This window comes from Melanerpes formicivorus, unplaced genomic scaffold (assembly GCF_026170545.1).
Source record: "Melanerpes formicivorus ecotype bairdi unplaced genomic scaffold, bMelFor1.0.p_v2 SCAF_10, whole genome shotgun sequence".
In the NCBI taxonomy this organism is placed as follows: domain Eukaryota; kingdom Metazoa; phylum Chordata; class Aves; order Piciformes; family Picidae; genus Melanerpes; species Melanerpes formicivorus.
Window position 1 is genome coordinate 7,667,363 of NW_027142362.1, and position 19,915 is coordinate 7,687,277.

The following is a 19,915-nucleotide window of genomic DNA, read 5'->3' on the forward strand; positions in this document are numbered from 1 at the left end:
TTCCCCATGCCCAGACAGCGTAGAAAGGTTTGGGTTGGAAAGGACCTTAAAAATTTGGTTTCCACTGCCCTGCCATAGGCAGAGACATCTTCCACTAGACCAGGTTGCTAGAAGCCTCATCTCCTCTAGCCTTGAGCACTTTCAGGGATGAGGCATCCACAACCTCTCTGGGAAACCTGACCCAGTGCTTCAGCACCCTCATAGTAAAGAGTGTCTTCCTAATGTTTAGTCTGAATATACCTTCATGCAGTTTAAAACCTAGACCTGGCCTCACACTCATAGGAGGGGATCGGGTAGGAGTATGCTTGAGTATGTTTGGTTTCCAGTTTTCGTCCAGTAGCACCACCCACCTTTTTGTGATCTCTTCCAGTGGAGATTTCAATGTTGGAGGCTTGCTAGCTTCTCTGCACCCCCTAAATATTTATTGTCAGTGTTTGAGCATAAGTACAGGATGTCTTCTGTGCTGGTGAGGTCCTCAATTCCACTCTAGAAGTAGTGGAGGCTTGTTAGGGCAATTTAATAGGTCACCTGAAGATGGATCACTGTTTGGTCTGATCCTTTCTGTGGCCATCTGTACCTAAAGCAGCTTTTTGCCCAGCAGTGTCTGGCTTGCTGCTGCTGAATGTGTGGGGAAGCCTGCCTTCTTCCTTTCTCTGCACCTCCCAGCCTTATTCTACATGCCTCAGAGCAGGGCTTCCAGCTCTCTTTTCACACTATCTTGTCCCACTCTGGGGCTCTACTGCTGCTTTCTTACTTTGCTCCAGGACTCTACTGCTGCCTTGTTAGTTTATCCCTTGCCTAGCCCTGGGGCTTTACTTCTCCCAGCATCATTGCTGACTCTCCATCTCAAGCTGGGGACAGATCCCCTGACCACAGCATGCTGTGACTGAGCCCTGGAGGAGCACCAGTTACCCACCAAACCCTTCAACTCCTACACAGGACCAGGCTCACACTAATAAAACTGTGACCTGTTGGTGAGCAGAAAGGTAAAATTTCACAGGCTCCTCTTTGCTCAGCTCCTACACCTGCTTCCTTTACTTGGGAGTTTCAGACACAAAGGCAACACAGCATTGTGGAAGTTACAAAATGGCACTTTTTATTAACCTAGCCTATCAGAGCATGGATTTTCTTGTCAAATAATGCAAGAAGCAAGAGGAAACTTCAGTTTTATCCACGTGGAGCCTACAAATCCACACGGCTTCTCCGTGCTGTCAGGCAGGTGAGTTCTTAAAATTGCAGTTGCCAGTAGTTGAGCTTGAGCCCTAAAACCAAGCATTCTAAACCAGTCATTCTAAACCAAGCTAGAAATAAATAAAATACTTACATTTCAAGTACAAAACCTTGCAGCTGAATTCAGTATGGGGAAAACAGTTTATTCTTTCTCGTGTTACCAACTACTGTACAGGTACTTGGGCTGGCAAAGTCTGCAAGTGCAGAGCAGAAGAGTTGTATGGACAGGACTTAAATCACGTGTTTAGTCTTCCCTTTAGGCTATGGTGTGAAGCTGTTTAATGTCAGGCAGAAAGAAGATTTTTATGGATGCATTTAATAAGACACGAGCTCACTACTGCTGCTGGCCCCCAGCTTTTACCCCACGTCCTTCCTTTCTGGTGAAAAGCAACAAAAAAAACAAGAAAGAAAAAAAAGGGAGGGGAAAAAAAGTGCACCTTAGTGATCTCTCAAAAATACTGACACCCACCAGCTCCACATTAGGGTATTAGCAGGTAGATGTTACTTTCAATTTGTATTTAATGGAGTCTCAGCAACTTTACTGAGGCTTTTCTGCAGCTTTAGTAGTTGAGAGGCCGTTGACCTGTCATGGGGCTCCTGCTCTGTGTGGGTCGGCGGATTGCTGGCTGCCTTCCGTATGTGGGGATCTGCCCTGGCTGAACCAGTACGGACTGCTGACCCGAGTTCCTCTGAGACTGGAAGATGCTTTGCTCTGCTGCACTCCTCTCTGAACAGGTGAAAGTCAACCCAACACCAACGTTGCTCTTCATGGTTCTGGAGGTGCCATCAGATGTTCCATCAAAACACCTGCCCAGGGCGATTTCCTTGGCAATCCTTGGGTCTTGGTCGGTGACGGTGTAGATGCCGTAGTTGTGTCCCAGTGGGTCGAGGGGAGCCAGCATCGTGTACTCGCTGGAGTCGTTGTTTGTGGCCATGGGGAGGTGGTTCACCAGGTACTCGTGGAGCATGCTGTTGACGCTCTCTCGGCGGCAGCTGCCTTGCGGCACCACTTTGACGAGGGTGCGGTCCACACGGTCCTGGTCAAAGAGCATGCCGCTGCACTTGAACTCCAGGCAGGCTGCCGACACGTCCGGCTGCTCCGGGTCACGAATGCTGCGCACATCCCTGATGCCATAGAGCTTGCCCACGGTACGTGGGTGTGTCCCACCCATGTTGCGAGACCTTACGTTCACTTCTTGCCGTCCGTTTATTTTCACCTTAATGTAGCAGGCTCTAAATTCCATGGGCTTGGGCCACCATGCCAGGTAGTCATCAGTCCAGCTCATGAGGTCGTCTTCACTGAAGGGAACGGTGTTGTAGTCATACTGGTCTCCCTCTATCCTGTAAAATCTGAAGTGAGCAGCACTCTGTGGAGCTTCCTCACACTGTTGTAGGTTTTCATAGGCATAAATGGGGCCATTGTTCTCTTCTGGGGAATTAGGGCTTGGCTTGGCCATGTTAATGCTGAACGCTGTCTTCTTAGTGTTGGGGTCCTCGTGGTCTGTCCTCCTGTAGTTGAGCTTGTTGAGATACGGCTGTGGGACCCCAACAGCATTAGGGTTGAGTTTGGGAGCAGAGGGGACAGCTTCGAGCTCTTCTCCCCCCATGCTCGCCAAGATATAAGCCGCGTAGGCCTGGGGGTTTTGCTCGTCGCAGAAGGCAGGCACGCAGGCGCCGTTGGGACCAGTCACCACGCTGTCAAAACGGCCCCATGCCCTGGGGTTGGAGGAGAAGCCTGGCTCTGGCTCTGTGTTAATGACAGAAATCACAACCCCTTGGATCTGCTCGCTTTGCAGAAACCTCTCGCTTCGGTAGGCCCTGACTTTGACGTAGCACCGCCTGCTCTCGGGGACGTCCAGGTTAAAAAGCCTCCTTTCTTTGATCTCCATGTTCCCAACCAAAAAGGTTCTCTCCTCCCTTTTGTGCCGCCTGCTTTTCTCAAGGTTGAAGTCTCCTTCTTCCTCCCATAATCCTGTCTCTGGGTTCAGGGACCAAAGCTTCATCTCTTGCAGGTGCTCTGGCATCTTGACCTGAGAAGCATCCAAGTGAACCTTCACCTCTTCTGCGTTGAGCGACTCGGTGCCCTGTTCGTCGGTGAAGTCCATGGAAAACATGCCATAGGTGCGGAGTGGGAATATATCTCCCTCCTCATCTACAAAGTTCAGGTCGCTGGGTGTCACGGGGGCTGTTGACATGTTTCTTGGGTCCAGAAAGGTCACACTGGCTTTCACTCTGCCTCTGTAGGCCTCTCCATTTTTCCTATAGAACGCATTGGGAGGAATTTCTAATTCAGCAATTGGATCATCTTCTTCCATTTCTCCCAAAGAAATCACGTTGGTTTCAGTGGACTCCAGTGTAACGGGGGCTTTCTTCCTCAGCAGCTTGATCTCATGAAACACAGCACCTCCGTTTTCCTTGAAGGGCAGAACTTTTGTGGTGTTCACAAACTTCTGCAGCCGATCCACAAAAGTTAGTACCAGTCTCTCTGTGTCTGCTGGGACTTGGATGGAGAAGGTTCCCTTGTAGCCAGTCATACTCACTCTCTTGTTCCCCATGTAGATGTGGCCAAACCTCAGTGGTTCACCATTGTCTGCTGCTGTGGCTCTGCCTCGAACAGTTATTTTGGTCTCGGTGCATTTTTTGCAGCCACATTCTACAACAACTTTAGTGGGGAGCGTGTAGCCATTGCAGGAAATGTCTCTGGTTTCCATCCTGGACACCCCACAGCAGTAGGCAACGTTGTCCTTACACCGGAGTCCCTTATCCAGCTTCCCAGCACAGGTCTTCGCTGGGCACCTGCCCACATCATAGTAGAAGGAGTTGGTTGCCTTTTGGAAGCAATCATGAGGAAGTCGGATGAGGTGGCTTTGAGGCTGGGAGTTGCAGGCTGCCTCTTGTCTTCCTGTTAAATAGGATTTCTTAATGAGCAGTGTGAAATATAGTTATCACTGTGTGGTCTGAAACCCTCAGAGACAAACATTGCTTCCAGTAACAGTGAGGTTTTCACAGCCACAAACCAGACATTTTCAGGACTTTGAAAGGCTTAACTCATCTGGCCTCTGTTTGGTGAAGCAAGTGCTCAGCTTTAACTTGGTACCCAATTAAGAGCAGTTTAATTCAGCTGTTTGCTGGAGAGTCTCAGCTCCTGCTTACCCACCACTGCTATGCAACCCGCCTCAGCTAGATGTTCTGCCTCTTCCTGGCTTTTTGGCTATGGATGGACTAAAATGTGTCCCAAGCTTTAAAAAAACAAACAAACCAAGCCCCTAAGCAAACAGAAATATTCATGTCAGGCAGCAAGTACGGTTAGAAAGCTGCTGAAACCAGCAGACTGAGCTTGGCAGGTCACCTGCAATCCAGAGTTTGTAGAGAGTATCTGGTTCACAACGGGCTCACACAAGCCTATCTGCTGATGGGTGCATGGAATAAAGCCCAGATATTTCCCCTGCAACTTTTCTTTCCCGCACGTATCACAGTTCATAGTTTCTGCAAACCACCACCTTCCCAGCTGCTAGAAAGCATCATGAATACTCTTACCTATGACAGCAAGCTTAGCAGGCTGGGACTTCGCTGACCCTCCAGGACTGCTGGCTTTGCAGAAGTACTCTCCAGACTGGTCTCTGTTCAAGTTCTTCAGAACCAGGTTGTTTTTGTACTTGTATAAGGAGGGATCCAGCAGGGAGCCGTTGTGGTACCTGTTGGGGCAGGCAGTTAGAGGGATAGAGGCTGACTTTTGCAGAGCAATGGCCTAATCCTGCATCCTGCAGTGTGGATTTTCACAGAATCCCAGCATGGTAGGGGTTGGAAAGAGTCCAACCTCCCTGTTAAAGCAGAGTTTCCTAGAGCAGGTTGCCCAGGATCACAATGTCCAGATGGGTTTGGAATCTCTCCAGAGAAGGAAACTTCACAACCTCTCTGGGCAGCCTGCTCCAGGGCTCCAGCACTCTCACAGAAAAGTTTTTCCTTATGGTTAGGTGAAACTTCTTGTGTTCCAATTTGTGCCCATTGCCCCTTGTTCTGTCACTGGGCACCACTGAAAAGAGTCTGGCCTCATTCTCTTGCTTCCCACCACTTAGCTATTGATGAGCATTGAGTAAATCACCTCTCAGTCAGCTCTTCTCCAAGCTAAACAGCCCCATATCTCTCAGCCTTGTCAGAACTCTTGCCTCAGTTTCCCTATTTGTTCTCTGGCTAGGTGGCATCACCCAGATGTTATTCCACTTCCCCTGGTGGTACTAAGATATGGCTGCCAGGCAGCTGGCAGACAGAGCTGCCAGTTGTGCCTACTGAGGTTTGTCAAGCTCTTCTTTGTATGTGTTCCCAGCAAGGCCCTCAGCAGAGGACTTCACCTATGAGAAACGCCAACTCTGCACATCTTGAGGAAACCAATTCCTAGCAATCAGTTCTTGTCATATTTAACTGGTTTATAACTTCAAAAATACCCTTAAGGAGATAAAAATTGCATCTGTGGGACAAATAAGACTTCAGTCCAATCAAGCTTGAGTTCCTTACCAGAAATAGCGGTCAGGGCTTGGGCTCCCGGTGGCATCGCAGCAGAGGGACACGCTCTGTCCCACTCTCCTGGCTTTGTCCTCGGGGCTCCTGATAATGTAGGGTTTGCCTGCAGGAGGAATCATAGAATCATAGAACTGTTGAGGTTGGAAGAGACCTTTGAGATCATGAAATCCAGCCACTCACTTAGAGCTCACGATCCCACCGCTACTGCTAAGCCACTACCACTAAACCACATCCTTCAGCACCACATCCATGCCGCTTTTAAATCCCTCCAGGGATGGTGACTCCACCACCTCCCTGGGCAGCCTGTTCCAGTGCCTGAGAATCCTTTCAGGGAAGAAATTTTCCTACTATCCAACTTGAACCTCCCACAACTTGAGCCCATTTCCTCCTGTCCTGTCACTTGTTGCATGTGAGAAGAGTTTGACTCCTTGCTCCAGCCTCCTCTGAGGTAGTTGTAGAGGGTGATGAGGTCTCTCCTCAGCCTCTTCTTCTGAAGACCAAACAACCCCAGTTCCTTCAGCCATTCCTCATAAGACCTGTGTTCAAAGCCCTTCATCAGGTCAGGAAAAGGCCATCTCATTACTCTTCCCCTCCTAAAATTGTGTCTCTGATTACTGTATTCCCCCTCTCTCTGGGACTACCTGATCGTTGCAGATGCACTTGGATCCCCAAGTTTCTTCTGTTGCTCTCTGGCACGGTGACGGTTGCTGTGGCATATTTGGCTTTCTTTATTTTAAGGGTGTTCTTGCCATCTGGGCAAATCCCTGGGATCCTAAACATGCCCTTGTTGTCAGCTGTTGTCAACAGCTTGAGTTTCTTGGCTTGCAGGTAGACCCGGGCATCGGTGGCAGGCGACCCATCCTCAAGAGAGACCTTCCCATGGAGGGTCGCATCCTCGCACATGCAGGCATCACAGTCGGCATTGACACGGCCCATGGGGCAGGTAAGGTTGCAGCCTGGAGGAGAGGCAGGCAGATAGGTCAGAAAGCAGCCCTGAATCCTTGCCACACTCATGGCATGGTCTCACATCTGCGTTTAATTTAGATGCAATAAGGCATGGACTGCATGAGGACTCAATGGTATCCAAAACATACTGTTAGTGATCATCAACAGCTGTGTGCTAGCAACACCGAGATGATGTCATTTGGAACCTGACAATTAGTAGAAAGCAGCCATGTGGATATAATTACATCTAGGAGCTGTTATTTGCCTTCCCCAAAGGGCTGGATTTTGGGGAAATTGGAATCCAGGTCTTAGCTCAACCCTGGCAAAACTACAAATCCAAATGCCTCAAACTTTTTAGGCTTCTGTTACCAAGTCTTGTCCAAAGGTAAACCTGTCTCCTTTTATTCAGTGGTATCCTGGCTTGGGCAGGACACATGTGAATTGCCAAACGAGCATTACCTGATGGATTTCATGACTGGTCTCCCAAATAGTGATGCTCAAAATGTTTCTGAAGTATTTTCATTACCTATAGTGATTAATCCTAAGTAATAGTCTGTCTCTTCCCAAGGCAAGGGCTCAGGTCATTCCTTTTACCATCACAGAGCATCCCTGCACAGCAGCTACCTAGAATTGTTGTGTAGCTGGAAATAAAGAGAAGAAACTAGAGAAAACCTGAAACAGATTTCCAGGAGAAAAACTCTAACTGTTTTCAGGATGATTTGTTTAAAAGGGGATTGTATACATAAGATTATTTAGTACAAGCCCCTTCAGCAGGGTCTGTAGCTATTCCATATTCCCAGCTGGAGACTGCACGCAGGCAACTGCCTGCAATCGTTGACTCCACCTTCAGAGCTGCAGTTGTAAGAAGATTAACAAGATCTTTCCAATACACCCAGGATCTTTTTAGGTCCCTGATGATTTCCCATATCTGGATCCCCCCCTTTATCTTGCTCTTTGGCTGTAAACTCCCTTAGTACTCTCCAGCCCTGTTAGGGAAGGCACCAGCATCATGAAGTTCTGGTGAGGGAGAGGAAGCTGGCAAAATGAGAGTGAAAGGCGTGAAATGCCTATGCAGTGGTGAGATCAGGACATCATCCCCTGCCCGTAAGTGAGGTTAGAGGAGCACCTGAGCAAACATGTCCAATGCAGAGCCGCCCTTCCTCAGTTGCTTCATTACAGTGCACGCCCCAGAGGTGCTCAGCTAGGCAGGATCTGGTACGCTTCTGCACACCGGTTTGGCCACACTTGGCAGAGCACTCACTCCATTTCGACCATGGAGACAAAAACCTTTTTGAATCTTGCACCAGTGGACCTTGAATAACATCAGTGGTGTGTTACTGAGATGCAGGTTACACGTACAGCTGCCCCCAAACAGGCAGTTGTTTTCTTAGCACCTTCTATGCAGCAGCTGCTATATACCTCAGACTATGCTTTTGGCTGTTATGCAACACATGGATTAAACAAACTCAAAGCATGTTCAGAGAGCTGGGGAATAAAGCAGGAGAAGGCATCTGAAGGCTTCTGACTTAATTCCCTGCAGATTACCAAATTCAGGGTGATTAGGATAAACTCAAAGGGAGCAAAGTGCAGGCAGCTCACTCGTAGTGTTGAATAACTTGGGCTTAAAGGGAATCAAACACACATTGTCATTTAAATGCTGTCTGAGGGGCACCACTTCCTTGCGTTTGAAATGTGGTTAAATAAAGGAAAAAACCCTCCAAAATAAAAGGGTAAAATTCTTGGTATGATCATGTTGAATGTCTTTAACCATACTTCAACAGCTGTTCTCTGTAGGGAATAGCCTGTGTCCTATTGCCAGCACCGGTTTCACTGCATGCAAAACAGAAGCCTAAGATGCTACTGAGCAGGCTTGAGCATGTTAGGGCCCAGCTGATTTTGTAGAACACAAAGAGGGTTTATTGAGAGTTTAATAAGTGGTTAGGGTTTTAAAGGCATTTCTTTAACCAGGCTACTAGATGGTATTAATTTAAGCGGCTTTGAATGGATGAGATCCACTCCAAATCTGCGGTTTGGGTTTATTTTTAAATGACAATGTTCTACTAATGTTTATAAGGATGAGCTCATGACTAAAGGTTCTAAAAATGAGGTTCCTTGGAGACGTGAGCCTTGTCATCTCCCACACCTACTCTTCCCCTGGCTTTGTAACAAACCAGGTTGGTTACTTCCTATAAAGGCAGACAGGCACAGGGCTGGACTGTTCCAGTAGTAATGGTCAGAAATTAACCCCTGGCTCACAAAAACCATGTGGCTGGGAAAAAAACACCCCACATTTAAATGAAAGCAGCCACAGGAACATCAGGTTTGATTTGGAGCAAGCACTTGGCTTAGATGGGTGAGGTTTTAGTCTGTTGGCCTGTCAGCATTTCCAGCATCCATTGCTTATTTAGCAATTGGGGGAATGCATGAGGAGGTGGGCTGCGTGTGGCCCCATCTGTATTCACCCCAAGCAAAAATCTAGCATGTGACAGATTGAGGTGGGGGCTCAGTAAGATCCTAGGCTTGTTTGGGACTGGCTACTTTCATCTGCAGGGCTGGTGATAACAAGAAAGAAGGAGGGGAGTTCTGTGGAGGAAAATGGCTCTGGGGTAGCACCTCAACAGCAGAAAAAGCAGAAAGCAGAGGATGGGGGAGAAGCTAAGGGGCTCAAGGGCTGGTAGGGATGTGGGGAGGGACAGGGCTATGCCATGGCACTGGCCAACAGGAACATACTGCGTCTGGCGTAGGCGAAGATAGGGTCTCCCCTGCGAGAGCTGCTCCTCGTACCTGCAGGCAGGGGACAAATGGGGTGGTTCAGGCAGGGTTTGCTTGCACCAAGCCCAGCTGCTCAACCTGACCAGGTCTGGCACACCTCCTCCTGGAGGCCAAAACTGAATTTGAAGCTCACTGCTGCCATGGGCAGATGCTTTAGTTTCTAATTGCACTGGTCAAAACCTCAAGACTTTGCTTGATTTCTCCCTAGAGGAGCAGGAGTCAGCCCCAGTATCACCACCTTGTGCCACCCATTTTGATGGAATCACAATTTTTCAGGAAAACTCTAAAGATACCTCTCAGCAGGTGGTGGGGACTGCTCTTTGAGTGTCCATGTTTTCAGTGTTTGATTCTCCCCAGTGGCTAAGAGAGCTGCTGGGAGTGGGGTGGGAGACTGGGAAAGTCCCCTAATTCCTCAACTGTGGCATCCCTGAGCTATGGCATCAGCATACCCAGCCCTTTCAGTGCCAGTGGCATTTAAATTCTAAGCACTGGGCAATAAAGCTTAAGAGGTCAGGGTATCTCCTTGAGATTGACAAGCAGGGCAGGCTCCGAGGGTAATTAATGCCCTATGGACTTTAATTCTAAAGCAATGGTGTCACAAACTGCTCTGGGCGTGGGGACAGGCTGGGCAGGGAAAAGGCAGGTTGGAGCATGTGCTTGCCCATCCCTGGGCTCTCCTCGCCCTCCCAGCCAGCGCGTTCCTCCCGCAGGAGCCGGGACTGTGGTCACACACTTGACCTTCACTGTTCCAGGAGAGGAGCCAACAGTGTATGTCAGCAATAGCCCAAACCCTACAGGAGGTCGCAGATGATTAACATTTATTCCATTGCCTAAACATCTTCAGCGACTCAAATAATATTGTTAGGTTGTAAACTAAGGCTGAAAAAAGTCCTAGGCATGCAACCACCCCACGTCCCGGTGAGGGAAAGCTGCCTGAGCTGGGGAAGAACTTACTCTCCACGTTGAGCATTACCAGCGGGCTGAAGGTTTTATGTTCTATCTGGATCCTCCTGAGGGCAGGTTTCAGAAGTCTTTGACCTAAGGGACAATAAATTGGAGGTTAAATTAGAGTAATAATTAATGATAGTCAAGAGACTGGACATCCTCAGGCTCAGCTGTTCAGATTGCCCTTTAGGTTATGGCTGCTTAGGGCTCCTGTGGGATGCTGTGCAGGAGATGGCAAGGGAAGGGTGTGATGGAGATGTCCTACAGCATCATTGTGGCTCGGGTATGATGCAAATTTGCCATTTCCCTTACTACCCAAGAAAAATGTCTTTGTGCTTTCTGTGTTGGAGCATCTCAGGTCATATAATCTTTTCATAGATGGAGATATAAAATATCTTCTGCCTCAGCTTGTGTGGGGAGAAATGAGCCTGAGGTGGATAAGGTTGGTGTTTGCTGTGGGACATGGAGTGGTTTCTGCACTTGCTGGCCACCTCTGTGGTCAAAAGGAACTGGTGTCTCTGGCTAGTTCCTGAGGTGCTTTCTGTGACCAGTCCCATTTAAACTGGAGAACCAAGCTTGAAGCTGCCCAGCACCAACTTTTGCCTGCACCCAGCTCCTGGGGGCTCAGCAGGGCTTCTGAACACTTCCCAAGTGACAAACTGACTCCTTGTTTTTATGCTTAAATGTCTGGCCAGAGTACTTCAGGACAAAATTCCTCTATAGTTTTGAAAAACAAATCCAAAGAGCCTACAAACAGGTTCTCTGGGACACCTGCCAAGGCAGAGGGCAAGTTGCTTATTGCTTGGTGCTTTGGTATATACAATGCACCCAGAGCCAGCAGCAGACAGATCCTGATGCTCTTGGGCATCTTCTCCTAGAGAAGAGCCATGTCACTACTTCCCAAGGACTTGGCTCAGAGGCCAGGGCTGGTTTCAGCTCAGGTGATGGATAAAGCACTAGTCAGGGTGGGCCTGCTCAGAGGAGAGGGGAGCCAGGGTGTAAGCTATACACCATGGGGTCTCTGGGGTGGCAGGCAGGGATGGTCCCAGCAAGACCAATCATCAGGGAGGCTCATCCCCAGTCATCCAGAGGCTGGCTGACTGGCAGATGGGCTTTTCCCATGCTTGGGGGGCCTGGATGGGTGCCAGCCCTTGTCTGGAAGTCAGCAGGCTAGGCAAAGGGCAGGCAGACCCAGAGCAGCTCCTGGCATTGATGCTGGGCCCACATCTGCTGGCTCAGCAGCTGCTGACAGAATTGCCTTCATGCTGGCATGCCTGCAGGCAGGGAACAGCACAGTGATGGGAATAGGAATGCTTAACCTTCACCTAAAACGGATGTGACTCCCAGGAATAGGAGGAGGATCCATCCTTTTGCGGTGACCATTGTTGTCTTCAGAGGTGACCAATGGTTTCTTGGAGTATCTGCAGCTGTCCCACACCTTCCTCAGACCTGTGGAGAAAAGTCTGGCCATGTCCTGCTGCTTTCAGGGAGCTTCTCCCAGGCTGAACCAGTCCAAACCACATCATAGGGCTACTTAATACCCCCTGCCCACCCGCTCCCAGCAGGCCCCCAAAGGGGAGAGGAGCAAGGACTCCAGGTTTATGCTGGCAGCTGCTCTACTGCTCACCATCACATCTGAACCTAAATCTATTCTGCAGAGCTCTGCTTTGTAATGACATCTCCTGAAAGTTCCTTTGAACAGCTTAAATACTTCTGCAGGGATGCTTCTGCAGCCCACGCAGCTCTGTGGGCCCCCTAGCACCCTGCTCTGTCCCCAGCATGAGCAGGGACATCTTCATGCTTCCATCCTTCTGCCTGCAAATTTGGCTTAGTGCAAGGATAGAACCTTATCCCGGGAGTGTGGGGAGAGGAAAGACTTCTGAGTGTCTCTGTGAGTGGAAAACCCCAAGCACAAGCCAAGCTTTCTCTGCAAATGTGAGCAAGAAGCCAAATATTGTCCTTTTTTTTCTGCATGCAGAGATGAGGGACTGAGGCTTTGTGTTGCTCCTCCCCAGCTCAGCAACTTCAGATTTTAAGTCCCTTAGCCCTAAGGCATCAAGCATTCAGGTATTTAATTCCTGAAGGTCCCCGTGGAGCTGGTGCTGTCCCAAGGGACATCAGCTGGAATTCCCTGTTCTTTATTTTATGAACCCAAAATTAATGAACTTGGAGGGGAAAAGGTTGCCTCAGCCTTTCAGTGCCTCAGTTTACCCACACAATGAAGCTGACAAAGAGCAGCCAGAGGCAAGAACACCCAGTTATTTGTAAAAGGCATTAACCATCCCCTCCGAGACCGGGGAATGTGGGACTAGGAAATACTTTGATTATGGCTCAGCAAATCCCAGTCAAGCAAAAATAACAAGCAACACATGAGCAGCGTTTTGTGGGCTTACGGCAGGGTCGTGAACTCGCAGCCAGACAATAACCAGGAAAAATGAATCCAGGCTGAAAGGCTGGCTCCCACTCACTGGCTGTTAGGGTTTGGGATACATCCCTCTGTTCCTGGGACATGGAATGCTGTGAAAGTGGGGTTCAAGCAGCTGGATGCTGGTGATGGGAAGGGTTCAACATTGCCTGTATCCCCATTTGGGCTGGGGGAGCTGGCATAGGACAGACCCGAGGGAGATCAAACATCTCCAAGTAAGCAAACATCACACTCCCCCCCCGCCCCCCCCCCCCCCCCCCCCCCGTCTTTTTCTCCATTGTCCCTGTAACCCTGCCCCAAACCCATTAACTGGGACAAGAAGGAAGAAGCAGGAGGTGGGCAACCACGTCCCCATCGATGTTTTCCAGCTCGCAGCCTCTGAGCCTTCCTCTACTCATCAATTAAATTCCACCTCACCCTCAGTCACAGCCGCTCTTAATTACACCACCTTAATAACACAGCAAAATTATATAACCGCCAGCTGCAATGAAGGGGAAAAGCTCAGCAGGGTCGGATTGTTTTGTTGTTGTGTTGGGTTTTTTTTCCTCCTACTTACAAAATCCATAAAAACCCCAATTAAGGAGAGTTTCATCCTCTCACCACGGAGCTGTCAGCCGAGCTGCGGTCCGGGGGCGAGGCGAGGGCTTGTCAAGCGTGGGTTAAAAGGATTTGCAGCTGGTCGGGAGGAAGAAAGGGTTGGGAAAAAGAGAGAGCTGCCGCTTACCAAAACCTCCCTGCACTACCTCCGCCGCCGAGCCGGGCTGCACACGAGCGTCCCTGCAGCCGAGGCAGTGAGGTCGCTTATATAGCCCGGCGTGTAGCTTAGGGGATGGCAGCGAGCCACCGGCCGCGAGCAAAAACAGATCGGACGAGCGAGGAAACCACAGGCTGAATAATCCCTTAACAAGGTGATGGTAAACACAAACCCTCTGTGAAACAGCAGCTGCCAGGGCTGGCGGCAATGCCACAGCATGGCAGGGTGACGCTGGTGGCAGGGCATGGCGTGGGTACCACGTCCTAATGTGGACACCGTGTCCCGGTGTGGGCACCACGTCCCAGCTCAACACCATCTTTTAGGGGTTCACTTTAGGTGCTGTTCCAAACTAGATGCTGCTGAGCTTTGGAGATGGAGATACAGTGTGCTGGCATAGGGTGAAATGAGTTTTGGGGATGGCTTTTTGTCTCTCACGGAGTCACAGGCTCGCCTGCTTGGAAAAGACTTTAAGATCATTGAGTCCACCCATAACCTAACATCTCCCTGTACACAGCTGTTAGACCATGTCTCTCAGATCCTCATTGAGACATCTTTTAACCACCTCCACCACTTCCCTGGGGTGCATCTCACCCAGTCCGGGAAAAACTTGGTGTCGCTCATGGGGTTCCTGTGTTTTGTAGGGGTGGAGGGAAAACTTGGCTGGGCAACTTCCCCCACGCTGCCCACTCTGCCCACTTGCCTCTGCCTCTGTGCTGGCTCTGGCAGAAGCCAAATGAGGATGCCCCAGGGATGTGAGGGTGTGGAACAAGCCAGATGAATAGGTTTGGGCACCTGAGGCAGCACAGAGCTGCAAGGGCAGGACCATCCTTGCTAATACATGTGAACACTCGTTACTCAAACCATGGAGAGATCTAGCAATGGCCTTAATGACAGCTCCCTGCTTGCCCCAGGTTGGTTTCAACCCCCTCAGGTCCTTCTGCAGCCACATTTTTCCTGACTTGGTGCTCCTGGGCATCGCATGAAGTGTGTGGCCCCATGCAAGTGAGTACCACCCATGTACGTAGCCTTGTGCTCTGTGGGGCCATGTTGCCTGTTTGTTGCAAGAGTCTGTTGTGAAACCATGAGTTTTACGAGGTGGGAACCATCCCCGAAGGCTGGGGGTGGGTGTTGGGGTGGCCAGTGTTGTGCAGAACGTGCCAGCGGTGTCCTGGGCAGCCTCTTTGTAACCCTCACCAGCCCCAGTGCCAGCAGGAGGAACGTAGATCAAGGTGTCACAGAAAAAGTAACTGGCAGTGGCCTGCACTGGCTCCTGTTTATGTTTACAAGGGAAAAGGAAAAATCACTTGGAATTTGCCAAAGAATGGCAGAATGTTTGTCCAGTGGGCAAGGAGTGCCTGGTGAGCTGGAGGTCCCAGACCTAAAGAGATAAACAGAGTTCAGCCACATTTCCCCACCACAGTGAGGACAAGATGTGGGAAAGATGCTCAGAGCAAAGAATTAATCTTCCCTGGCTGGCACCTACCTCCTGCCATGGCCAGCCCATCCCTAGCACAGCAGCAAGGCCTCACTGGCAGCTCTGGTCCCACTGGCTGCTCAGCGCATGCTGGCATCAATCCTCATGGACTGCACTGCAAGGTAAGGGAATGTATCCTTCTGCAGAAGGGAAAACGTTGTTCTCTAGGTTATGGAAACCAGGTGACAGGTCTAGCTCAGCACAGCTGCAGGTGCTTTGGGCTGGGATTTTGCAGCCTCCCTAGCAGGGATGTCTCCTCTCCAGCATGGCTCCTGCAAGACGAGCTCAGCAGACACATGTGCGGCTTAGGGAGCAGGCCTGGGACATGTGAGTTCATGTAAAAACCAAGTCTCTAGAAAAGTCTGGTTGTTGTGCAACCTCTCCTGGCTTGGCCATCCCTCACTACAGCTCCAGCATGAGCTGGAGCAGCATGACCAGGGCCTGAGATGCTGAGCACCACCAGCTGCATCCACGCCTCTGACAGACACTCATCTGCTTTCCATCCACCCAAGGTGGATGTTGCCGTGACCCATGGGGTGGAGGGGACCCCATGCCCATGACAGTTGATTTGCATGGCTGGCACAGTGGAGAAGGATGCATCCCAAACCATAGTGCTATTATCTTTCTGGCCATCACTTGAGGGTTCAGCTGTCCAAGCCTGGTGTTTCCCAACCAAAGCATTGGTGCAGCAGAGCCACAGTCCCTTGGACTCGGTCCCCTCCTGGATTAACCCTGGGCGCCCTGTCTGGCTCTCACAGGATTTTTCCATAGTTTCATCACTGATGTGCAATTACAAAGCCATAAAGTATTTATGTGAATGCTTAATGCTTCCCCCTCAGCTGTACTGAGGCTGGGGCAGTGTGAGAGAAGTGTGATAGTGCATGGTGTAAGAGCACCTCCTTCTCCACATGCCTCCGTGCTTCTCTCCACTGCTTTTTCATGTGCCTCTAATAAAATCCAGGGGAAAACTGGCTATTGATGCTCATCCTGGCTGTTTGTGCCTTCAGCCCTTTCCAACACAGCATTGTCAGGGTGTCACCAAAAGCCAGCTGCGTTGTGTTGAGAGGGCGGCAGGGGTGGTGGGGCCGCTCTTAGGGCTGTGCATGGGATTTGCAGCTTGGGGGTGTGTGTGAAATGCTCTGTGGGCTCCATGAAATATCCCATAAGGTCCATGAAATATCCTGTAGGGTCCACAAAATGCCCTTGGTGGCTGAGGCCACGCTCAGCTCCCCTCTGGCTGCCCCTGCCCTCCCTGCCCTCACCCTCTTCCCTCCACCGACGGGAGCTGACTGTTATTTTCCCCTGCTGTGTGTTTCTGGGCTCGCTCCTGTTTACGGAGATGGGAGTTAAAATAACTGATTGATGACTTTATTCCATCCCAAACACTTTGGGGAAGTTTGTGTGGTTTAGGAGGGAGAGAACTGGGAGCTGGGATTTCATTAAGCACTTGGCTGCCGGCACTTCTCCAGCCATGCTCCAGGGGTGGCTAATGTTGTTTTTAAAATCCTGTTTTGCTACCCAAGGAGGTGGACTGGCGATTTCCATGGTTTGTAGGAGAACTTGGAGATGTGGCAGGTCCCTGGGGTTCACTCTGAGCTCTGAACCACCAGCAAACCTCTCAGCCACCATAATATTGTTTCACTTAAGCCCTCCTCCACCGCTTCATCAGCACAAAATTACACTCCAGCTGCCTAAAAGCTTTGGAAAAGAGCCCAAAAAGTGAACTACTGGAGTTTGTTTTTATTGTGTGGATGAGGATTTACAGGCTGTGACTGAGAGAAAAGAAGCAAGCAGACCTTTGCCCCCTGGCAGGATCTGCTTAGGAGATAAAGCCCTGACTGTGGTGCTCAGATCCGTGTGCATTGTTTATGCAACAGATGGAAAAAGCACCACAAAGTGGGGACACCAGGAAAGCCAGGATCCAGGGAAAGACTGTTGTGGGCTCTGGAGGTTTTGTCTGGCGCAGTGAAAGAGCCAGGAGATGAGGGAGAGCAGGTGGCTACAGCCATGGGGTCTGACCATGGGATGGGCCCCCAAATGTCTGCTGGCACCAGCACAATGCGGCTGACCTTCCTGGCAGGGAAAATGAGGGCTGTCCCTTGTTCCGTGATCGCATCTGTCAAGGAAAAGTGTTCTTCCTAGGGCTCTTGCAGGTCATGGCTGTATCTGAGTGCTCAGGGACTGTTATCTGCATCACTGCTTCATGCACACTACCCTGCATCCAGACCCATGTCATCTGGAGAGGCATTTGCTGGTCACTGCTATGTCCCAGCCCATCGAAGGACCCTGCTGGGCTTTCCCTGGGGTTTCACTGTGTCCATCCTCACCACATCTCAGAAGAGCAGAGACAGGAGGTGCTATGAGAGTACCAGGAGTTATTCCCTTTTTAAGTACCTTGCTGAGCTGGGGAAATTAAGATAAGTATTCTGAATCATTTAGAAAGTCTGTAGGATGGAGAAGGCCATGATTTTGGAGCCTTTCACGAGTAATGCACATACCAGCTTCTCCCAGCACCTGGAGCATCACCTCCTTGGGGACACTTGCAGGGCAGCATCAGGGTGCTACGTGCTGGTACACCACCAACATTTGCTGGGAACATCCTGCTGGCAGATGTGGGGCTGGTGACAGGGCCTGAGTTATTGCACAACCTCAGATCAGTGGCAGAAATGCAATTACAGGATGTGAAGGGGTTCGATGGGAACATGGTGAGGTCCAAGCCAGGACAACACCTCAATGGGGACATTTAAACCATGGAAGAAGAGCAGGAACAGAGCTCCAACCCACAGCCCAACAGCTGTTTGCTTTAGCTCTGCTCAGGGTTTGGTGGACAAAGACCATCCTGTGTCAAAGCACATCTTGCATTAATTGCTCCTGAAGAAATCCTTAATTTATGGCTCTTACTTACGACAGTAGCTTTGGGAGGGGATGCTCTCCAGGCTGTGCACTCGTGGGCAGATTCCCACCTGTGGAATGGTTGTTCTTGGTCTAACCTGGGCCTTTTCCTTCTCCATCTTCTCATAACAAACTAGGTAGAGGAGGACAGGTTTGCAGCTGATTTGCACCAGAAAAGCAGCAGCTAGTTTTTCCTAAGAACCATCAAAATCCTGCATGACCTCTGAGTGTGCAGGGCAGGGCTTGGATCTCCCAGCACACCATGGCTTATCTCTGTCCTGCTCTGCAGGGACCACACCAGCAGTGCATTGGAGAGGTGTAGGCTGTGTTAGATGGACTATAGGTGATGGTGATGGCAATGAAAGTGGAGCATCAGGTTAAAAGCTGTTTTTTAGAGTGTGGATGAGCCTCTATTTGAGATGGGCAGAAAACATACAAGGGATGGAACAGGATGGGTAGTGGGGACTCCTTCATTAACCCCTGCATGAATTCATATTAAATATTGCACTGAGCAACATGGAGTGGTGCCTGGGCTGTGGAATTGAGGCTAATTCATCTCCAAGTTTTGTCTCCCAAAGACTTTCACAGAATGCCAGGTTGGAAGGGACCCCAAGGACCATCTGGTCCAACCTTTCTAGCTAATAGTATAGCTGAAATGAGATGACCCAGCACCCTGTCAAGCTGAGTCTTAAAAATGTCTGGTGTAGGTTAATCCACTATTCCCCTTGGAAGATGATTCCAATGTCTAACTCTTCTCATGGCAAAACATCTTCTTCTGGAGTCCAGTGGGAATCTCCCCGGGGGTGACTCGTACCCGTTACAAGACATCTGTACTGGCTCAAAAGGACATGGAAACATCTCCCCTTCCTGGAGCTCCTCTGGTCATGGGGCAGCTAGAGAGGTAAAATATCTCATGACTTCATGCATTGTGCCAAGGGCATGCTTTGAAAAGCTGGTCTCTGCCAAGCTAATATTGGCACTGCCGGGATTCCCCCCGGGGCATTTGTGGCCATATCAGCTTTCTCCAGAGGGCAAATGTGTGGGGAGGTGTTTGGTGAGGGCCATGTCTCCCCACAGCTGGGACACTTGGTTTGCTTGCACATGCAGCAACATAGAATCATGGAATCACCCAGCTGGTTTGGGTTGGGAGTGATCTTACAGGTCACCTAGTCCAACCCCCCTACAGTCAGCAGGGACATCTACAGCTAGAGAAGGTTGCTCAGAGCCCCAGACAACCTGACCTGGAATGGTTCCAGGGATGAGACATCTACCACCTTTCTGGACAGCCTGTGCCAGTGTCTCACCACCCTCAGCATAAACAGTGTCTTCCTTATATCTAGTCTGACTCTATCTTCAGCATTTATTTTAGTATTTAGTATTTTTAGTATCAATGGCCACTGATCTTTTCCTTAAAGCAGCCATGTCATGTCATGGAATAGTTTAGTAGGAAGGGATCTTAAAGATCATCCAGTTCCAACCCCCCTACCATGGGCAAAGACCTCTTCCACTAGACTGGGATGATCAAAGCCTCATCCAGCCTGGCCTTGAACACTTCCAGGGATGGGCCATAAAGTTGAGGGGACATATGCCCACACAAAACTCATCCAAAGCCTTCAAAACTGCTCGGAGATAAGAAATGCAGGGAGGTTTTCCCTGCTTCTCACTCCTGCAAGCCCCAGGTAGCACTGCTGAGGGTTTCACAGAGCTTTCAGCTCTCCTCACATCTCACATCTCCCACAGTGGAATGAAGGAAACCAGCCCTGATGTCTGGTCCATGTTTGAGAAGGAGCATTTGAAGGGAATGCTGAAACATGGCCTTGGGACACACAATCCAATGTGGAGGCATGGAGAAAGGAGGACATTTGATGTTTGGAGCAGGTCCCACAGGGAGTGAAAAAAGCAGAGGACAAAAAGGGCATGAAAGGCAAAAGCAAGGAGAGCAACTACAATCCATCTGAAA

At 49.9% G+C, this 19,915-nt stretch overlaps 1 protein-coding gene across 3 annotated transcripts; it reads right to left on the reverse strand.

Moving 5' to 3' along the window:
- Positions 1 to 1,359: 1,359 nt before the first annotated feature.
- On the reverse strand, positions 1,360 to 13,611 carry CILP (cartilage intermediate layer protein). Of its 3 annotated transcripts, none has more exons than XM_068143490.1 (9): positions 13,560 to 13,611; positions 11,736 to 11,859; positions 10,420 to 10,503; positions 9,424 to 9,477; positions 7,820 to 8,005; positions 6,390 to 6,704; positions 5,743 to 5,851; positions 4,768 to 4,925; positions 1,360 to 4,132 (listed from the first exon to the last, which is right to left on the reverse strand). In XM_068143490.1, exons 2-9 carry the CDS (start codon positions 11,791 to 11,793, stop codon positions 1,791 to 1,793), a joined length of 3,306 nt encoding a protein of 1,101 aa, XP_067999591.1. In that variant the 5' UTR covers positions 11,794 to 11,859; positions 13,560 to 13,611; the 3' UTR covers positions 1,360 to 1,790. The 3 variants fall into 3 exon arrangements, with proteins under 3 accessions (XP_067999591.1, XP_067999592.1, XP_067999593.1); XM_068143491.1 differs by lacking the exon at positions 13,560 to 13,611 and adding an exon at positions 13,392 to 13,473; XM_068143492.1 differs by lacking the exon at positions 7,820 to 8,005.
- Positions 13,612 to 19,915: the final 6,304 nt, after the last annotated feature.